The 18,657-nt window shown below is 44.4% G+C and overlaps 1 protein-coding gene across 4 annotated transcripts; it reads left to right on the top strand.

Annotated features, from left to right (window-relative positions):
- Positions 1-468: 468 nt before the first annotated feature.
- LOC117052153 (cytochrome b5) lies at positions 469-15,882 on the top strand. 4 transcript variants are annotated; one of them, XR_004427217.1, is made up of 6 exons: positions 471-681; positions 6,446-6,574; positions 7,113-7,139; positions 14,585-14,616; positions 15,218-15,361; positions 15,571-15,882. XR_004427217.1 is itself a non-coding variant. In XM_033158926.1 (5 exons), the coding sequence occupies exons 1-5, from the start codon at positions 520-522 to the stop codon at positions 15,620-15,622; spliced, it is 405 nt and encodes a 134-aa protein (XP_033014817.1). In that variant the 5' UTR covers positions 469-519; the 3' UTR covers positions 15,623-15,882. The 4 variants fall into 4 exon arrangements, 2 of the variants coding, with proteins under 2 accessions (XP_033014817.1, XP_033014815.1); XR_004427218.1 differs by having other exon boundaries at positions 15,568-15,882; XM_033158926.1 differs by lacking the exon at positions 15,218-15,361 and having other exon boundaries at positions 469-681; positions 15,568-15,882.
- Positions 15,883-18,657: the final 2,775 nt, after the last annotated feature.

Genomic DNA, 18,657 nt, shown 5'->3' with positions numbered 1-18,657 from the left:
TGGAAAGATATAACTTATTTTATATGCTTTTGCTTTTATGATTTTTAAAAATTGTTTTGAGTAGCCTATATATTAGTGTATCAGCTTCTCGGACTTAAGTGTACTGTATGTGTATATAATTTATATTGAAGTGTGGGAAGATATCATACATACACCCCAAACAATCAATCCATCATTTCCATGCAGGTAAGAAACCAATTACAGTAATATGCTATCTGCCTGTCCACGCTGATGCCATTCCTCTCAAAAGTCCCGTATGAAGCACATTCTAGTCGTCCGTATTTACTAAGAGAAAAACATGCCTTCTTTCCCACCCCCGTCGGCCGCCTCCTGAAAGTAGACTATTTCATTGGCTGACAAAGTAAGCGGCGCGTCGTTCCGATTGGCCTCTGAGAACTATGCCCTCCTTCACCTCATCCTACCCCCCGCCTTTCCACCTGGCTGGTGAGTGGGAGTGGCCTAAGGTACGGCGGCTGCGAAAGCCCAAGAATCCCCTTCGGTCGAGGCGGGCGAGTCTGAATGGGGTCGATGAAGGAGCACGGTAGCGGCGGGGACGCGCCGGAGACGCGCGAAAGGGGGCCCGTCTTCACCCTGGACGAAGTGGCGAAGCGAAACACCGACAAGGAGACCTGGCTAGTCATCAGCGGGCGCGTCTATGACGTGACCCGCTTCCTCAGCGAGGTGGCTATGCTAATTTATGCAAACGAGCCCCCCACCCTCAGGAGGGGGCTGTTTTCCGTGATACGGGAGCGGGGGCTTGTGGGTGGATCCATTCCTGCCCAGGGACTTCCTGGGAGCAAGGAGGGAGATGCGGGGCCTTGCAGAGGTCATGAAGGCCCTAAACCAGGCCTGGAGGGGCCCAAAGGGAAGACCCCAGCTGGCCTCTGCCGGACGGGGTGAGGGGGCTGGAAAAGGCTAGCTTGCAGGCTAAACATGGCGGGGTGGTGATGGTTGGGATGGCTAGGCCCCCGACGGAGCCTCTTCCAGCCTCCTGGACTTTCAACTGCAAGCAGCCTGTACGTTGGGAAAGGCAGAACACAACGTCATAATGTCCCGGCTAACTTCCTCCAGCTCCTGACAGACACAGGGCATTGCTTTGCCATAGCATCTCCTGTCTTCCTTCTAAGACTGTGGGCAGGTTCACCCCCTCCCCACAACTTCAGTGGGCTGAGTTTCCTCAGTTATCCTTTGAAAGGGTTAAAAATGTATATATAAAAAATAGCAATACACAAACAGAGAGTAAATCTAGTCAGCCAGAGTCAATTGGAGGACCCACATGGGGGGAATGGGGGTAAAACAAATGTTTTGCATGTAGGAGGCATGCAGATTCAGTCCACAGCATTTCCATTTTAAAGGGTGGTACACTCTTGCCTGAGATGTTGGTCAGCCAGTGTGAGGGGGAAAGGGCTGGGAAAAGCCTTGGAGACCCACTGCATGTCACTTTAGATAAAGGGGAGAGCAGGAAATTATCTGAGGCCCTGTAAGTATTTTCAGGCTCCCAACTCCCCATCAACCCTAATGGCCTAATTATCCCATTGGCTGGGATAATAGGAACTCATTTATTTACTTCTTTATTGCATTTATATCTCACTTTTTTTCTGCATGGAGCTCAAGGTGGCTTACATGGTTCTCCTGCTCCTCATTTAATCCCCACAACACCCCTGTGAGGTAGGTTAGGCTGAATGAATGGCCCAATGTCACCCAGGGAGCTTCATAGCCAAGTGAAAATTTGAACCCTGGTTTCCCATGACCTAGTTCAACACACCAACAACTATGTTACACTGGCAGTCCAACAATATCTAGGAAGGCTGCAAGTGTCCCCTCCCCTTGAAGCAGAAAGTACTAGGCTAGTTGACCCAGTGGGTTGACCACATGGCAGCTTTGTAGGCACACACAACTGCTTATTGACTACTCTAAATGAGAACAGGATAGGAACAAATGCTTGTTAAGGGTTTGCAAAATTCAGCTTACCCTCTGTGTGAACATACCTTATGTTACAGCCTCTATTAAAATTTAGGATCTCACAGGGTTGATGTGAACATTTATATGAAAAGGATTTTCAACTATTTGGAGCACTAAAATGCTTATAGAAATAATTGTTAACTACTAGCAGCCTTGTACCTGGAATTGCTCAGGAATTCTAAGAAGTCAAAACATCAGTGCAGTTTTGAAAGACTCAGTTCAGTGTGCCATCTTGATTTCAAATGGCTTCCCATTGCACCCAAACAAAGATAAAAGATGCCTCCTTGATCTCAGGAACCATTGTGCAAAATTTGGTTACAGTGTCTTAAGAGGTGTCCAAATGCATAGCAAACAGACAAACCATTTTCCAAAATACCTAATAGATGCCAGTACTTTAAAAAGCAAGGTAAGTTTTGCAGTAAGTGGCCACTGTATTGGAAACATCCATATTTCAGTGCCTGGTATCTAACATATAATATTGTCTTGAGTCTGATTAATTCCTCAACTGCTTATAAGCTAATTCCCAATTCTGGCTACTCAGTGACTTTGAAGTTGCTGTTTACTTCCCAGCAGTACTGATTAAGAGGGGTAGGGGTGGAATTATTTGTGTGCACACACACACACACATTCACTTTCCTCTTTCCCCTTCCCAGCAGTCCACAGTGTCTTAAGACAAGACAAAACAAGAAAAAGTCTTAAGCTTCTGGTAAATGCACATCCACACCATAGTCTGAATCAGATCTAGATTGCAATACCATCTGCAAAAAGAGTAGTCTGGAGACTGAGGACTGTGGGTGGTCTAAATTACTGTTTATTTCACTTAAGTTTCTAGACCTCTTTTCATTGCCTATCCAGAGCAGTTAACAATCACTACATAAAAGCAATGCAAGACAATAAAACTATATTAAAGTAATTAGTGCTTCATTTTTAAAAAATCTATAGCTAATCACAGAGATAAAAGGAAATTTCATGAAAACATCGTAAATTTGTAAAAGAGCCTCATAGGTTTGTCCTAATATGAAATGCCTTTAGGCCAATTTCTAGCTACTTACATGCTTTGGCCTCTTTGATAATGTAGTCTAATGGATTGAGGCCGCCACTGAGAAGACCCCGCTGTGTCTTTACACTTGTGTGCCTGTGTGTGCGTTTAACCAAGGCCTCTTTTTCCTGTTTTGAAAGGATGGATGAGCTCACAAGGAAAGAGAAGTGTTTTCTGTGGGTCTTATGTTGAAGCTGTAGATAGTACCTTTCAGACTCCTAGTTAGTTCAGTAGTTCCCAAACATCTTCCCCCATGGACTGCTTGAAAATTGCTGTAGTCTTGGAGGACCACTTATTGATCTTTCTGCCTATTTTAGCGATTGTACTGCAATGTTCTTCAACCTGAAGCTCCTTGTGCTTTCTTGCTGCATGATACATGAGTGAGATTGTGGTTCAGCCTGAAGTGCTACCACAGGCTTGTTGCGTAAAGCAGAGGAGGCCTGTTTGCAAAGAGATAATTGTGTTCTGCTCCTGGGGCTCCAGCAGCTTGTCGGTCAACGGGCCAGATGCTGATTTAGTCCTTGAAGCCTGCCAATTCAGCAGGGATTACATAAAGCCAATTCTGTTTTGTAATGTTGCAGCAAATATTACATATTAAAGAATGAGACATTAGACTCTCATGTGATAGAAGCACATTGGCATGAGGGAGACCCGGAGCTCCAGAAAGCTAGGAATTGAATTCCTGGGTAGCTCAGGAGCTGCCTGCGAACACCAGCTGGGTACCCATAATGTATTTCAAGGGAGGGTGCACAGGAGTGCTTGCTCTTGTGTGCCAGATTCTGGGCCCTCACTATGTCTCCTGCTCCAAATGCAAGTTGCTATGAGACTTTGGAAGATTTAAAATCAAACATCTGAATAGCATTAGCTCCAGCAAAGAGCTGTGGGTTCCTATTCTTGCCTAGGGTGGGCACATATTTGCTAGGTACTTTCCAACTTGTTTTGGCATTCTGTTCTCTACTGTCTGCTTGATCACTTGGAGAAAAATTTTCTGGATGTAAATGGCCTTTTGGCTGTGGATGAATTCAACTTCTCAAACTGACTGTATATCAGATCATCTATCTTATTGATCCAGCTTTTCTAAGTGACATGGAATGCCAAAACTGTTCTTTAAGGAGAAACTTAAACCAGAAGATACCAAGAACTTAAGGCAGCATGACACACGCTAGCCTAATTCAAAAGCTACCTTTGTATTTGTCTTCTCTCTCCTCCTCTCTGGTAGTATGGAAACCAGATTCAATGCCTGAGAGATTAGTTAGGGCTGAATACTATCCATTCTCAAATAAGCTTTGCTTAGCTTCTTTCCATGCCCATCCTTAACTTTGCAGTTCATAAAGACAAAGGAAAGTCGTCAATTGCTGGTGGCTTAAATCAAGCCCTTTTTGCTTGTTGTCCATTTCTAAGGCCTTAAGTGTCCACACCTCTTGTGTCATTCTGGGGAGAAATGTGAGCTGCCAAAGGGGGAAGCTGATGACGTCAATCAGAGATTACTCTCATCACCTCTGCCCCCTGCCTCACCCTTGGAGGCTTCTTCTTCTTTTTCTTTTTTCTTTTACCCTGGGAGCAAAATCCACCCCAGGGATCCTTCCAGCACATTGAAGGTGTGCCTGGGCATGTTTTGACTGCATTGTACTCTCTGACCTGAGATTCTGTATGTGGCTCCTGCTCTGTCAAAAGTCAGTGGCATCTACAACCCAAGGGAGAGGTGGCAGGAGTCTATTGGAAGCAAAACGCAGATAGTGTAGGAAGCTTCTCCTTTTAGCACATTGGGCAATTGACCACCTAGCCTCACACTGTTTATTCCAGCTGCAAGTATCTGTCCACTATTATTGCTGTTATTTAGATTTCTTCCTTGCCCTTCACCATAAGGTCCCAGGATGGGTTGCAGCAATGTAAAATATAGTTAAAAACAACTTTGAATCAGAAGTATAGGGTGGGCCCTAAAACATTTATTTATTGAATTTATGTATCTTCCTTCTAAGGGTGCCCAGGGAGACAAACATACGCACAAGTGATAAAAGACCAAATATCATTTTGAGTACAAATGCAGACATATAGATAGATCAACAATCAGATGTTGAAGGTCTGTATAAAGAGGTACATTTTCAACAATGACAAAAGCTGTATAATGAAGGCAGACACATCTATGTGAGGAGGGAGTTCAATAGCTATAGGCTGTCCTAGAGAATGCTCTCTTCCGGCTTGCCACTATCCATGTTGGGATCAGGTAAAGGGTTTTTGTTTTAACCAAAGATGCCAGCAGGGATTGAACCTGGGACTTTGCATGTAAAACATGTTCATTCCTTGCATCTGTGGAACCAGAAAGCACCGTAGTAATCACAGTGATTCTAGCTTCGCTCATCCTGGCAGCCCTGCATCCCACTCTTTAACTCACCCTTTGCCAACCTGGTGGTTCCCACAGTTGTTCTGGACCAGAGCAGATGGGTGTCCTTGGGTGGAAAAATGGCTGTTAATATCAGAGGTACAGTTTTAAAAAAATCAGTCTGGTCTTAAGTGGTGCTGAAAAACATTGCATTTGTTTTCTTTTATTATTTTATCTTACATTTATATCAAAGAATACTCAAGGCTGCCCATGGTTAAAATACAAATACAGTACTGTAAATCTAGGGACCCAGGTGGCGCTGTGGGTTAAACCACAGAGCCTAGGGCTTGCTGATCAGAAGGTCGGCGGTTCGAATCCCTGCCACGGGGTTGAGCTCCCGTTGCTCGGTCCCAGCTCCTGCCCACCTAGCAGTTTGAAAGCACGCCAAAGTGCAAGTAGATAAATAGGTACCGCTCCAGCGGGAAGGTAAACGGTGTTTCCGTGTGCTGCTCTGGTTCGCCAGAAGCGGCTTTGTCATGCTGGCCACATGACCCGGAAGCTGTCTGCGGACAAACGCCGGCTCCCTCGGCCTATAGAGCGAGATGAGTGCGCAACCCCAGAGTCGGACACGACTGGACCTGATGGTCGGGGTCCCTTTACCTTTACCTTTACTGTAAATCTCCAGGTACTGGATGTGTGTTTAAGGGACCAACATTAATGCATTTCTTGACCATGGATAGGAGAAATAAAATCCCTGGACCTCTTGTTTTCCAGTACTAGGCTTCCAGGTGCTTGGATGGCCAGGGCCTTAATTTTTCAAGCATGTTTAAGGAAGCTGGATGGAATTATTGAGGCTTCCCATAGTGGAGATGGGACATTAAGGCTGCAATCCAACTACACTTACCTGAGAGCAAGTCCAATTGAATTCATAAGGACTTACTTTTGAGTAAAGTATAGGATTCAACCAAGTGCAATCCTTTGCATGTCTACTTGGATATTATTCCCACTGAGTTCAGTGGGACATGCCTTGGGTTGTCAGTTGTGTATATACTGAGGAAGAGAAGCCAGTGTGTTTTTCTTGCTGCTTTTCTTTTTCATAGTTCCTTTGTTGTTGTTCTTTGCAGCATCCAGGTGGAGAGGAGGTTCTGCTTGAACAAGCTGGTAGAGATGCCACTGAGAACTTTGAAGATGTTGGCCACTCTTTGGATGCCCGAGAGATGCTTGACCAATACCTTATAGGAGAGGTTCATCCGGTGAGGTCCTAGTATGGGGAAAAATTGGGAATGTTTGTAGCTTTTATTTAATAAGAATATCCACCTTTGGGTACAGGCTGTGGAGCTCCAGAGAGAAGGTGAGGCACAAACTATTATTTGCCTCCTTTGTCAAAGAGCTTGTTGTGGGTTTGGGTGGGGGAACTGACTAATGTAGCAGCATGTGCTCTCAAATGACTTGAACTCAGCCTTTGCTCGCCTCCTGTCCTCCAGTTTTGGACGACAACTCCCATAAGCCCCAGCCAGCACAACTGTGTTGGAGTAGATAGTATGGCCATGCAAGCTGGAGCTGATGGGAGTTGTCATCCAAAACAACTAGAGAATACCAGGTTGGCAAGGCAGCTCTAATGTCCTGGTTTTATTAAATAAGAACTTTGCTCCCAGTTCATTTCTGGGAGTGAGAAGTGAAGGATGCCAGGCACCTCAGGTGGCTTGGGCTCTTTCTTGCCTGCCAGAAATATTTTTTTCCAGGAGCTTAACATCCTTTCTCTTCTTTCTCTTCCTTTCCTTTTCTCAACAGTGTGACCGTAATCCTAATGCCTCCAAGGTAAGTCAGTATCCTGGTGATCTCCTCTACCTCCCTTCATTCTAGCATGGAAAAGGTTTTGGGGCACTTGAAAAGGTGCAGTGAGAATGGGCATGTTGTGTTAGTGGAATGCACCTACTCCTCGGTGAGCAGAGCTCACCTCACTTTGACTTCAGCAGTGGCAAAAGGGCTGAACATAGTTAGGGTGCTGCAATGAGAGCTGCCCTGTTGCACTTGGAGTGTTTGGTTGGTTTCTGCCCTTAATTGGTCAGAGTGGGAATGGGGGTGCTGCCCGTGGGCATTTTCATCTAGAGAGCCCAAGGCCACTGGTGTTCTGGCTGCAGGTCTTGTGTTCTGCCTCTCACGTCCTCTCTTTCTACCTTGGGGCTTCAGTTCAATGAAGAACTCTCTTTCTGCAGTGGTTCTGTGCCATGCTGCCTTCAAATTTGACTGTAAAATTGTCTGTAGCACAGTACGGGCAGATCAATAGCTATCTGTGTTCAGAGGTGATATTCCTCAGAGTACAAGTTGCCGGGGAAGTTGAATAAGAATTGACTGCTGGTCTTACATAGGGTTGTTCTTAGGTCTTTAAAGGATGTGGAATGAAAATGTGCATATGCTAATTTATATGTGTAGGTGTCTCTGGGCAGTGTGTGTGTGTTTGTGTTTGTGTGTGTTAAGTTTTTTAAATGACTGATAGGAAAGGAAGCAGAAGATTTGGGGCCTGGTGCTCAGTCCCTCTGGGCTACCAACTCCCTTGCCCTCCCTTGGGAATTTCTTGATGGGACATATGGTTGGCCACTGTAGGAAATAGTCTGCTGGGCTAGAGGAGCCCCCTTCGGCCTGATCCAGCAGTAGCCCCAGGGCTCTTCTTATTTAACTCACAAGATAATAAGTTCTGGGTTAAAGGTCCTGGGTTTCAGGACTGTTTAGCTTTGCTGGAGGAGAGAGGATTTCCTTGTTCTGCACACAACAACTTTCAATCATAGCTGGTTGAGTGGGTGGGGCTGAAAGCACTCTAGGTATGGAACACATCGGAATACTTGAGCAGCCCCTTTCCAGCAAGTCTTCCTGGAAGCTGACCTGGCAAACTCTGTATTGGCTATTGCAGTTGTTGGGAGAATTCTGAGCCTGTCATTGAAGAGCAGTTCCCACGATTGGAGAGGAGCAGTGGGAGCCATCCGCTGGCTATGTAAACACAGCCACTGTGGGTTGCTCCAGGCCCACTGTGTGGTGCCCAGCAGTTCAATCATTTACGACGAAAGGATTATAACATTTCTCCTACCTAACTCGAAGCCCATTCTGTGTATTATCCTCTCTCTCGTCGTGCTGCCTGACTTGTGTCAACAAAGGCTTGGGGTGAGCATGAGGTCCCAGCCAACAACTTGTTGAATTTGTCCTGAGAACTTAAACATTTGATTCTGTGCTACACTTTGCCCAGAGATGTGCCCCTCTGCTACCAGGGAGCGACCTCAGGTTATTCACAGAAGACCTAAGTAGCTTCTCTGCTGCCTTGCTTCTTGGTCCAGAGTTGGAAATGACTTTATATGGGAAACACCCACTCCCTGTCCTTCATGTTTTGTGTTAGTGTCTTGGGAAGCTGTAAAGTCAATACCTTTCTGTGATTTATGATACCTGGGCGAGAAAAAGAGTCTTCACAATGTTTTCCCTACAAACATAAAAACACATTGCAGTAGTTTCATTTATAGAACCACCCAGATTTAAAATTTCAGAGTGACTGGTGCACAAGGAAATATGTGGGGCGTGTGTGTGTGTGTGTGTGTGTGTGTTAGCTAGATGAGCATGGCTAGTTTGGTTACTGCAGTTTGATGCAAGCCAACATGACAGTTACTGGGTTTTCTACGTATAGGTCCCCATTTTAAAAAAACAAAAACAGGACAGGAAAAAACCAAAATACTACAGGCATGCAAACAAGCTTGTCCTTTTTTTCATAAGAAGAATGCCAGGCAAACTTTTGTGGCAGGAACATTGCAAAGAAAGAAAAAAAGCGAGTCCCACTTAAATCTTGTCCAGGTGTCACTCCTTTCTGACAAGTGAGGTTTTTTTTTCCCTGAGGAGAGGCATGGAGTACTGTGGGTGGCCTCAGCCCTATCCCTGGAGCAAAGCCCTGGTTGGCCCATCTGAAGAAATATGCCCAGGCATACCCTATTACCGTATTTGGAAATTACTTCTGTCTGCTCTGCAGTGTCTAATGGCTTACTTGAATCAATTACTAAAAGAAGGGTTTAGACACTGAGGAAGAAGCTGATGACATTTCTGGTCCTCTGCCTTTACACTGATTCCCCTACCTACACTTTACATGCCCTGAAAGGGAGTCCTGTTTTCCCCTTTCAGGATCCTGATGGCATGGTTTGCATCATAATTTTCTGGACTGTTTACATAGGAGACCATGGTCCTTTTGTAGCAGAGCCAACAAATGAGTGCTAGCCCTTTGCACATATGTCATATTTAAATGGCCCCTGTGTTTTCTGTGTCCTTTGCCTCTGCAGAACTTGAGGTACCCCCTCCCCACTCTGCTCCTCAAGCCTGTCTTTGAGACTGTTTTGTGTCTTTGCTTCCTCTGCCAGGCCTAACCAAAGGGGTTGCTTTTGCTTGCTCACCGCCTTGTCTTCCTCCCTAGCTGCTTCTTCAGTGTTGGGTTTCTGCATACTCAGCAAAAGCAACTTGTCTCAAAAGCTAATGATATCTTCTGTAGGAGAAAACTCAATGGGTTTAGTAGTGTTTACTCCTGCTTTTTCCTTTTTAAAAAATAAATAAAATTATCATGGGTAAAGAAGGAAAATGGTCCCTCCACCTGGGGACCAATGCAGGCATTGCCTCTTCCAGTGGTAAGGAGACATGGAGGAAGGACCGTAAAAGCCTGCTTTGCATGCAAGAATCCCAGGTTCAGTCTCTGGCATCTCCAGATAGGGCTGGAAAAGACACACACACGTTGCCTGAAACCCTGTAGAACTACCACCAGTCAGTTTGTACAGTACTGAACTAGAGGGACCAGTGGTCTGTTTAAGTACAAGACAACAACTTTCCTACCTATCCCTGAGTGCAGGGGCCTGAACAGCTTGGATTTTTGGGAAGCAGCAAGGATTTCATGTGCATGATGCTCCTAAGGTGATAACTTACAAAAGTGATGCTGTAACTACAAAGAGAACAACTGAACTACCAGTGTGGTGTAGTGGTTAAGAGTGGTAGACTCGTAATCTGGTGAACCGAGTTCACATCTCTGCATGCAGCTGCTAGGTGACCTTGGGCTAGTCACACTTCTTTGAAGTCTCTCAGCCCCACCCACCTCACAGAGTGTTTGTTGTGGGGGAGGAAGGGAAAGGAGAATGTTAGCCGCTTTGAGACTCCTTTGGGTAGTGATAAAGCAGAGTATCAAATCCAAACTCTTCTTCTTCTTCTATGATTAGTTTTTGGGGAGTCCTAATGCTGCAAATAGAAGCAGTCCTTCTGAAGTTGTTGAGGATCTTTTGCAGAACAGTTATTTGCAAGAATTGGGCAAAAGTTTCAATTGACTGACAATTAGAAAGGGCTGTGAGATTGTCTGGGTAGCTTAATCTACCAAGTACTTTGCTGGGATGGGAACCATGGCCATAGTAGCAACCTTGCTTTGCTCTCTGTATGGAATGACTATGGGCTGATGAGGTGGCCATAGGGTGCTTGTTAAAGTGTGTTCATCTGGATTTTTAGATGATGAAACAAGCGTTTCAGGTTTTCAGGATAGAGTTGGGCAGCTATGCAAGCCAGTGAAGCTGGTCTCAGAAAAGCCTTTGCTAAAGAAGTGAGTCTTCTGGAGGGACTCAAGAGAAGGGAGTAGCCTTTGCAAATAGAGAGTGGGAGTTTGATACAGGCATAGATAGTGGCATTGGCAGGAGCTGGGACAGAGCAATGGGAGCTCACCCCCTTGCGCAGGTTCGAACCACTGACCTTCTGATTGGCAAGCCAGAGATGCTCAGTGGTTTAGACCACAGCACCACCCACTCAAAAGTATGCTATACTTGAAAGTATGCTATGCTCGAAAGCATACCAGTGTGAGTAGATAAATAGGTACCGCTACGATGGGCAGGTAAACACCATTTCCGTGCACTCTGGCACTCGTCATGGTGTCCCATTGCGCCAGAAGCCATTTAATCAAGCTGGCCACGTGACCCGGAAGGCTGTCTGTGGAAAACGATGGCTCTCTTAGTGTGAAGCAAGATGAGCACCACACCCCATAGTAGCCTTTGACTGGACTTAACCATCCAGAGGTCCTTTACCTCCCCCCCCCCCCGATAGTGGCATGGCAGGAGGTGGCTTGGTGTGGGGAGAAAGGAACAAAAAGAGATAAGACGGCCCACAAGAAATCAGCTCATACAAAATGGGCAGGCTAGGAATATGATGAAGGGGAGGGAGAGAGATTGGGGTAGAGAGAGGGGGCTTTTACAATTGCAACATGGATCCATTGGAGAGGGCCTTCAATACTGAAGGCTATAGTGCTTTCTTCACAGAAAGCCTTTGATTGGATTGACTTGATAGAGACTTGAATCTCTTCTTAATACTTCTCTGTTTGTGCTGTCTCTCCCTCTGCTGATGTCATTGTCTGTCATGAGTAGCCACCAAAAAATGTGGCTATTTCTAAATTGCCCTTACTGGAACAGCACCCTTCCCGCTCATGGATTGGGTTTCTTTGGTGGTGCGGCAAGTTTCTGTTTGCGAAAGGCTTTTCTTGGTTTCCAAAGCAGACCTCTCTGACTTACAGGGGCACCTCATACGGTCTGCTGCATTGTCCTTCCAGCTTCATGTCTCAGCCTGTGGAATTCAGCTCAGTGTTGTTGGTCCTTAAGTCTCTTAGCATCTCTTCTCAACTTTCCACAAGGTTCTTAGCTTTTCACCACAAATGCAACTGTCTTATTTCCACTGCCTCTGAAATATAGCATTGCTTAATCTGTAGGTTGAATGCAATTAGTGGATTTCTCTTGGGCATCTCTTTTTGCACTTTATGTTGGGCTATTTTATAGGGGGGAAATGATGGGAAGACTCTTGGTCATATAGTCCCCCTGAAAGTAGTCATCCATAATTTCTGTACTGAACAATCTCTTTGCTCAACAGAAGTAGGGCAACTCATAGAGGCAGGTAAAAATTCCTTGTTCTGGTAGTAGTACTTCCATCTTTGATATCTGCTCTGATATTCTGTATTTCAGCCTTCCACATCCTGATGTCATCTAGATATTTTGGACTACAACCCACATCATCGCTAGCTAGCACAGTTGATTGCTGTATGCTGTAATACTGAGGGGGGGGGGAAGGATTCTCCCACTCTTCTTGTAGCCTTCCCCTTTTCAATAACCTTTGCATGTAGAAACAAACAGCAGTCATATAACCTACCACATAGTACAATACTGCAAGCAAATTGCTTCTGTGCTTGGTGTCTTAGACTCAAAACATTTTTCATGGTCAGTGTATTTATTTGCACTGCCACAGGCCATTGTAATTTTAACAAGTTAAAAACAAGGTTCTGTTTCTGTTTCTGTAGAAACTTAATAAGTTCAGACAGAATTGGGCATGTTTATTGAAGATAGGTATAACAAGACACATTCTTGACATGATCCAAAATATTTATTAGAGATGACATAATATATACTGTTATTTTTAATGTAATACTTGCAATTTCTTTATTTTTTACTTAACTTTTCTTTGTAAATACATATGGTTTTCTAAAGGTGAATACAAATTATAAATAAATTAAGAACAAGTATTTGATAGTCACTTCTGGCAATACAATCCCTCTTGGCTTGTGCCTGCATCCTCCAAGGGGAATTGGATAAGATTCTTCTCTCCCCTGGGCTTTTTTTTTTTTTTTTGCACCATCCCAGTTTCTTATCTTTGCTACAAGAAGCAAAGAAGTCTCCTGTCCTGGATCTGCTAAACATGAGGTACAAGAGAGAATGCCAGCCAATCTTTGAGGTCAAGTTGCTTGCATTGGATGCACAGAAAGGCTACCTGAACTTGGTAAAGCAAAGAAGTTACATTCTTTCAGCAAGCACCCTTTAGCATTGCTGCTCAGAGCTCAAGCGACAGATTGGAGACACATGGGATGGGTGCCAAAGGAAGGCTTAGGGCTGGCGCTGGCGCTGGGAGTGTTAAATGGAATCTCATTAAGGAGTTATGTGCATGTTTAACAATTGGCTTCTCTTCACGCTTGGCTAGGAGATTTGGCCGGTGAACAGCACTGCTTTAGACAGCCCTTTTCACAATGATGCTGCTGTCACTTGGCATTTGCAGCTTTGCAATAAGGGAACTATTCACATCTTAAAGGCAAAGGCACCTTTTTGTAACTTCCCTCCATTGCATGGAGAGGCAATTGCTCAGGCTGGCTTTTCATGATGTCTCATTTTGAATTGAGACCAAGTGTTGTGCTTGTAATGAAGAGTGCGTGTGTGGCTGCTGGGTGTGAGGCTAAGCCAGTGTGTGGAATGTGTCTTAAGGACACCAAGCTGTGTGCTTTGCATAGAGTTGCTGTTAAGACATGTCTGGATGGTGAACAGTGGGGAACTCAAAATTCAGGCCAACAAGCAAGGGCAAAAAAGCAGCACGACATATGGCTTGTATTGTTATAGGAAGTCTCTGCTTGGTGACTGAGCCTTGTAGTCGTGGAGAGGAACCTTATTGATCACTGCAGCAAATAAGAAAGCAAAGGAACACACAGCAACTGGCAAAGAGTGATTGTCTAAGACAGGCTTACCCAACTTTCGGCCCTCCAGATGTTTTGGCCTACAACTCCCATGATCCCTAGCTAACAGGACCAGTGGTCAGGGATGATGGGAATTGTACTCCAAAACATCTGGAGGGCCAAAGGTTGGGGATGCCTGAAGAGTTTCCCTATGAAAAGTGCCCAAGTACTTCTAAGACGTGGAAGAGGGAGTGAAGAGAAACTAAATGTGTGCCCAGACATAGTTGTTGGGAAGAATGGAACACCTTGAGAGAGTAAATAAATAAATAAATAGGTGAAGAATCAGGGCAGAGAATGAAGATCCAGAAAACAGATCCTCCCATTCGTTCCCTCTTCCAGGGTCATCTCAATGCTATTACCCACCTTTGCTCAAATTGGACTGGTCATATGTCACAGTAAGCAATAAACCATGGTATATTGTAAATGAGCAGAAAGCTGGCGCAGGCTGCTCATTCACTCCCACTTTACTCCAACCTGGCTAGCACAGAAAGAAAGAAACCAGAAGGCTTGGCATTACAGTACATGCAAACTGAGGCATGTGGTTTGTTTAGAAAGGGGGGGGGGACCCTAAGTCAAGCCTGGTGGTTTATTTGTCCAGCCAGGCCATGCTAAATATTCATAGCAAGCCATAACCCATAGGTTGTCATGACATGTGAACCAGACCATTTCATAGCATATAATTTCAGCTTGCATGTTTTATAAAATGTACACAAAATGTGTGTTTGTTTTGTCTTCTCAGGTTCCAAACAAGTCTCCCTCGAAAGAATCAAGGTATGGTATTCTGCTCTGCCAACAGAGTAAACAAACAAGCTTTCTCCAAGTCAGCCTGGTTTCTAAATAGATCTATGGTTCTTCAACATTTGTATGGATCAGCCTCCTGCACCAGCATCTTAATCATGCATCATTCTAGGCTTTGTTGTTACATACTATGATCTGTGGAATGACCGTCTAAATTAGTCAAGGAGAGGTGGGCATGTTGTTGAGTTGCAGTCTAATTTAATGAAGTCCTATTTTATTTTTACATATCTGTAAATGAGATAAATCTACCCACCTTTGACTGAGGCCAGTTCCTAATCTTGTGCCATCTTTGCTGCTCCCGTGTTATATGAGATTCCTCACTTAGCCATGATAATGTATTTAACTGGTAGCCCCATGCAGGCTGAAACTAGTAGAAAGTTCTGATGCAACCATACTTATTGGGTAGGAATGAACTGCCTTAGGATTTTATCTGTACCTATAAATGAATGGATAGAATTGTTAAGACTTTGCTCACAGAACTATGACAGAAAAAGATTCTAGAAAAGAGCTCTCCTGTTTTAAGTGCATATAACATAAATGTAACTTTATACCCCCCTCTTCCCTTTTTCCTCAGTTTCTGGACAGTCTGGCTGATCCCTGTTTTGGGGGCCATAGTCTTGGGATTGATGTATCGCTACTACGTGATGGATGGGAAATCCTCCTGATTTGACCTTGCTGAACCTTTAGGACTGGAAACCATGCCTTGCCACTGAAAATGGTGGGGTTTTACTAAATTCTGATGAACACCTAGATGTTGTCCTTCACTTGTATCAGTCAGTCCAGCAGCCCTGGTGTCTGCAAAGCCAAGCGGGAATTTGGTGGGGCCCACTGTTATCTTTCTTGTAACTGCAGAAACAGCAACTTCCTGCCATTCCATGGTATGGCATTTCTGTCACCATTGACCATGAGTCACTTTTCATCCAGCAGCTTCTGGTTCATCGTGATGGTGCCTCTGACCCATGCCAGCCTGTCCCATTAAGTACCAGCAGAATGAGATGACATGCTGTCAACATTCCTCTTTAGCAGGAGATCAGCAAGAGAAATGGCTCCACCAGCACAGCGCAGACTGGGAACGGTGGCACACCTGCCTCTTCTCGGATGTTTTCCTTCAGCTTCTTTCCGTACATGGTTTTTGAAACGGTTAAATGGGTACATTTTTGTTTCAGTCTTCTGGTTTACATAGTCCTAACTGTCTGCCTTTTTAATCTGCCTGATCTGTAATAAAGGACTCTCCAATTACTCTGGTCAGTGGCCTTATTTTCCTGACTGATTCTACTACCTCTGGCAAAGCTGGAACTGGCCATCGCTCGCCTGCCCTTCTGCTTCTGCTCTTAATGCCCTATTTGAGCGTAGAACTCCAAGAAGCTGGTGTGGTACAAAGCTAGTGGCCCTTTTGCCAACTTTGTACCAGAAAAGCTTGCTATGTTCTAAATGCAAGCAAGTTGGTATCAACACTTAAGGGAGAGAAGGAAGCTGAAGGAAATTGTGCCTCTAGGGTTGAAACAAGAGATGAGGATACCTTTTAGGTTTGTGCTTTTTCATTTGCTCTGAGGCCTGAAACAATGCAAGCAAGCAGCACAAGACAGGCAATGTGCTGGGATAATTCCCTTCCTTCTCACATACACCCCCTAATTTTGCCTTAAGTTTGACTCTAGTATGTTAAGGGGAAGGACAGCCATGAAGCTAAAGATATCCACTAAGATAGTTTTGATGTTGCCTTTCTTCATGGGAGGTCAAGAACTATAGCTTCTTAAAGGAAATTTTGGCATCATAAGTAACATCTAGTGTAAAACTAGTGGCTTGTCTTGAGATTGTAGTTTTCTATTGGATAACTTTGGGGGTTTAGAGTAGTTCATTTATGGCTCTGAACCCCTCAGGCCTAAGCACTGAATAAACCCAGTTCTTAGTATAATCTTCAGTTACATATCTTGACAGTTTGAAATTGACCCTCCAGGGTTTTTCTCTTGTCTGTTACTAGGCTGTCCACAGTCCTGACTGGTTTGACTGTTTGCTGAGATCAAGGCTGTTTTTGCTAAGGTCAGGTGACTTACACTGTTTTGTAAAGAGTCTCGTAAACAGATATGCATAATCATGTTTCTTTAAAATTAGTTTTCTAGCAATGTTTGGTCAACAGTTTTTTGCCTACATATGTATCTGAGAGAACATAAAAACCTTAAAAACATCAATGCAAAAAGAAGAAAAAATGCAGCCAGCAGTTAAATCGGTTGTATGGGTGATTCTCTGAAGACTGGCTGACAGGCTTGTGTCTGTTCTTGTGTCTGTTGAATTTAGATGATAAGGGAGCAATATATATGCATGTATCTCAGTTCTCCCTCGCTGTAAATCCAAGGTTCAGATCTTGTTGTCTTGGAAACTAATCTGTCTGGAATAGCAGTTATGATGGTAAACACCCAAGAAGCTGTCTGGTTCTGAGGAGGGGGTTGGAGTGCACACATACTACATGTTCAGGGTTCCTTTATTAAAACCCCTGAGCCTGTGTTAAAAGTTGTCATTGACTATGTTAGTTGAACTTGCTGTTGCACCAGCATCTTAGAAATTAATTTTTTCATTTCCCAAAGGTTGATCCTGAAGACAATTATAAATCTGGTTGAATTTCTGCAGGCTGACCTGCCTGGTTTCTATCCACAATACATTTTTTAAAAACATGATTTTTATTGATTTTTCAAGGAAGGAAACCCCAAAACAAAAATACAGGAACACCAGAGAACCCGAAAAAGAGAAAAAACAATTGAGACAGAGGAAAAACCTGTCACATAGCAATATAAATGACCACAACAGAATATATATATGAATCATAGAATTGTAGAGTTGGAAGGGACCCTGAGGGTTGTTTAGTCCAATCCCCTGCAATGCTGGAATCACAACACGTGGTCCCCCATCCTATTTGAAACCATACTGGATGCTGCTCAGCTTTGCAAATGTGCTAGCAGTTTTATTGTTGCACCACTATTGTTAAAAAGTGTTGCAGTGTGAAGTTCTCTTGTTCAGGTTTCTACTCATTCCCTTCCATTACTCCAAAGAGCCAACCAGCATTCTGTGCCCCCACAGCATGCTCAGGTCTCACTAAGCTCTTCTGGGGGCTTTCTCCCCCTTTATTTATATTTTTTATAAACGGGTTTTGTGTTGTTTTATACATCCCCCCCACTTTGCATTTCTGCATATTTTAGGATTACCCCACACCTGCTGGTACTTCCCCTTGGATGGTGCTATTCTGCCTACAAAATGTCTGGTGGCTGGATAATGAATTCACTAGTAGTCTATATAAATGGAGCCCCCACAAAAAGGTGTGTAAGTGTGGAGCCTTCAGACCCCTCCTTTCCAAGGCAGGAAGTTGTCCAAAGTGAGGCAGTGAGAGTGTGAAGGAACAGTTGCCTGGTGTCAGCTGGGAAGGGAGGAAGGGAAGTGGCAGGTGCCTTCATATTTGTGGTTCTCTTCTGTTCTCTATTCTATTCCATCTCCCACTTAACTTTCTCTCAGCAAAACCAACAAAAGAGTGTTGTGCTGCCTTAAAGGCTAGCTGTTTTGTTGTGGCGGAAGCTTTTATGAACAATAACCCACTCTACTTCCCACTTCAGTGTGGCCCTTGCTGCTTTTATTACATGTGTGATGGCACCAAGAGAACTGAACTGAAATTAGGCAGAGGTTGCCAATTTATTGCCCTCCAGATGTTTTGGACTAGAAGTCAAATCAGTCCCAGCCCATATGCCCAATGGTCAGGGATGATGGGAATTGCAGTCCAGAACACCTGAAAGAGTGTAATGTTGGCTACCCCTGGAATACAGGGTGATTATAATGGTTGGTGAAATTTGGGTTTTGGTTCCCATTGCAATTCCCCTGTAACACTTCATTTTTTTTCTCATTAGCCACCAGCCCTGTCTGACTTGAGCGCTGTTGGGACACCATGGGGGAAGCCTATTTCAGGGAAGAAGATTGAGCTCCTTTCCCTTCTGACCCTGTTTTGTTGAAGGGGGGAGGGGAGGGCCACAGCTCAGG

The sequence above is a fragment of the Lacerta agilis genome, chromosome 8 (genome assembly GCF_009819535.1).
Source record: "Lacerta agilis isolate rLacAgi1 chromosome 8, rLacAgi1.pri, whole genome shotgun sequence".
NCBI classification, from domain to species: domain Eukaryota; kingdom Metazoa; phylum Chordata; class Lepidosauria; order Squamata; family Lacertidae; genus Lacerta; species Lacerta agilis.
This window is presented reverse-complemented; position numbering and strand designations above follow the sequence as displayed.

Coding starts and splice junctions, on each gene's coding strand:
- LOC117052153 (XM_033158924.1), top strand. CDS start 520: ATGGGGTCGATGAAGGAGCACGGTAGCGGCGGGGACGCGCCGGAGACG. Junction 7,140..14,584: donor GTAATCCTAATGCCTCCAAG/GTAAGTCAGTAT, acceptor TTGTCTTCTCAG/GTTCCAAACAAGTCTCCCTC. Junction 14,617..15,217: donor TCTCCCTCGAAAGAATCAAG/GTATGGTATTCT, acceptor CTTTTTCCTCAG/TTTCTGGACAGTCTGGCTGA.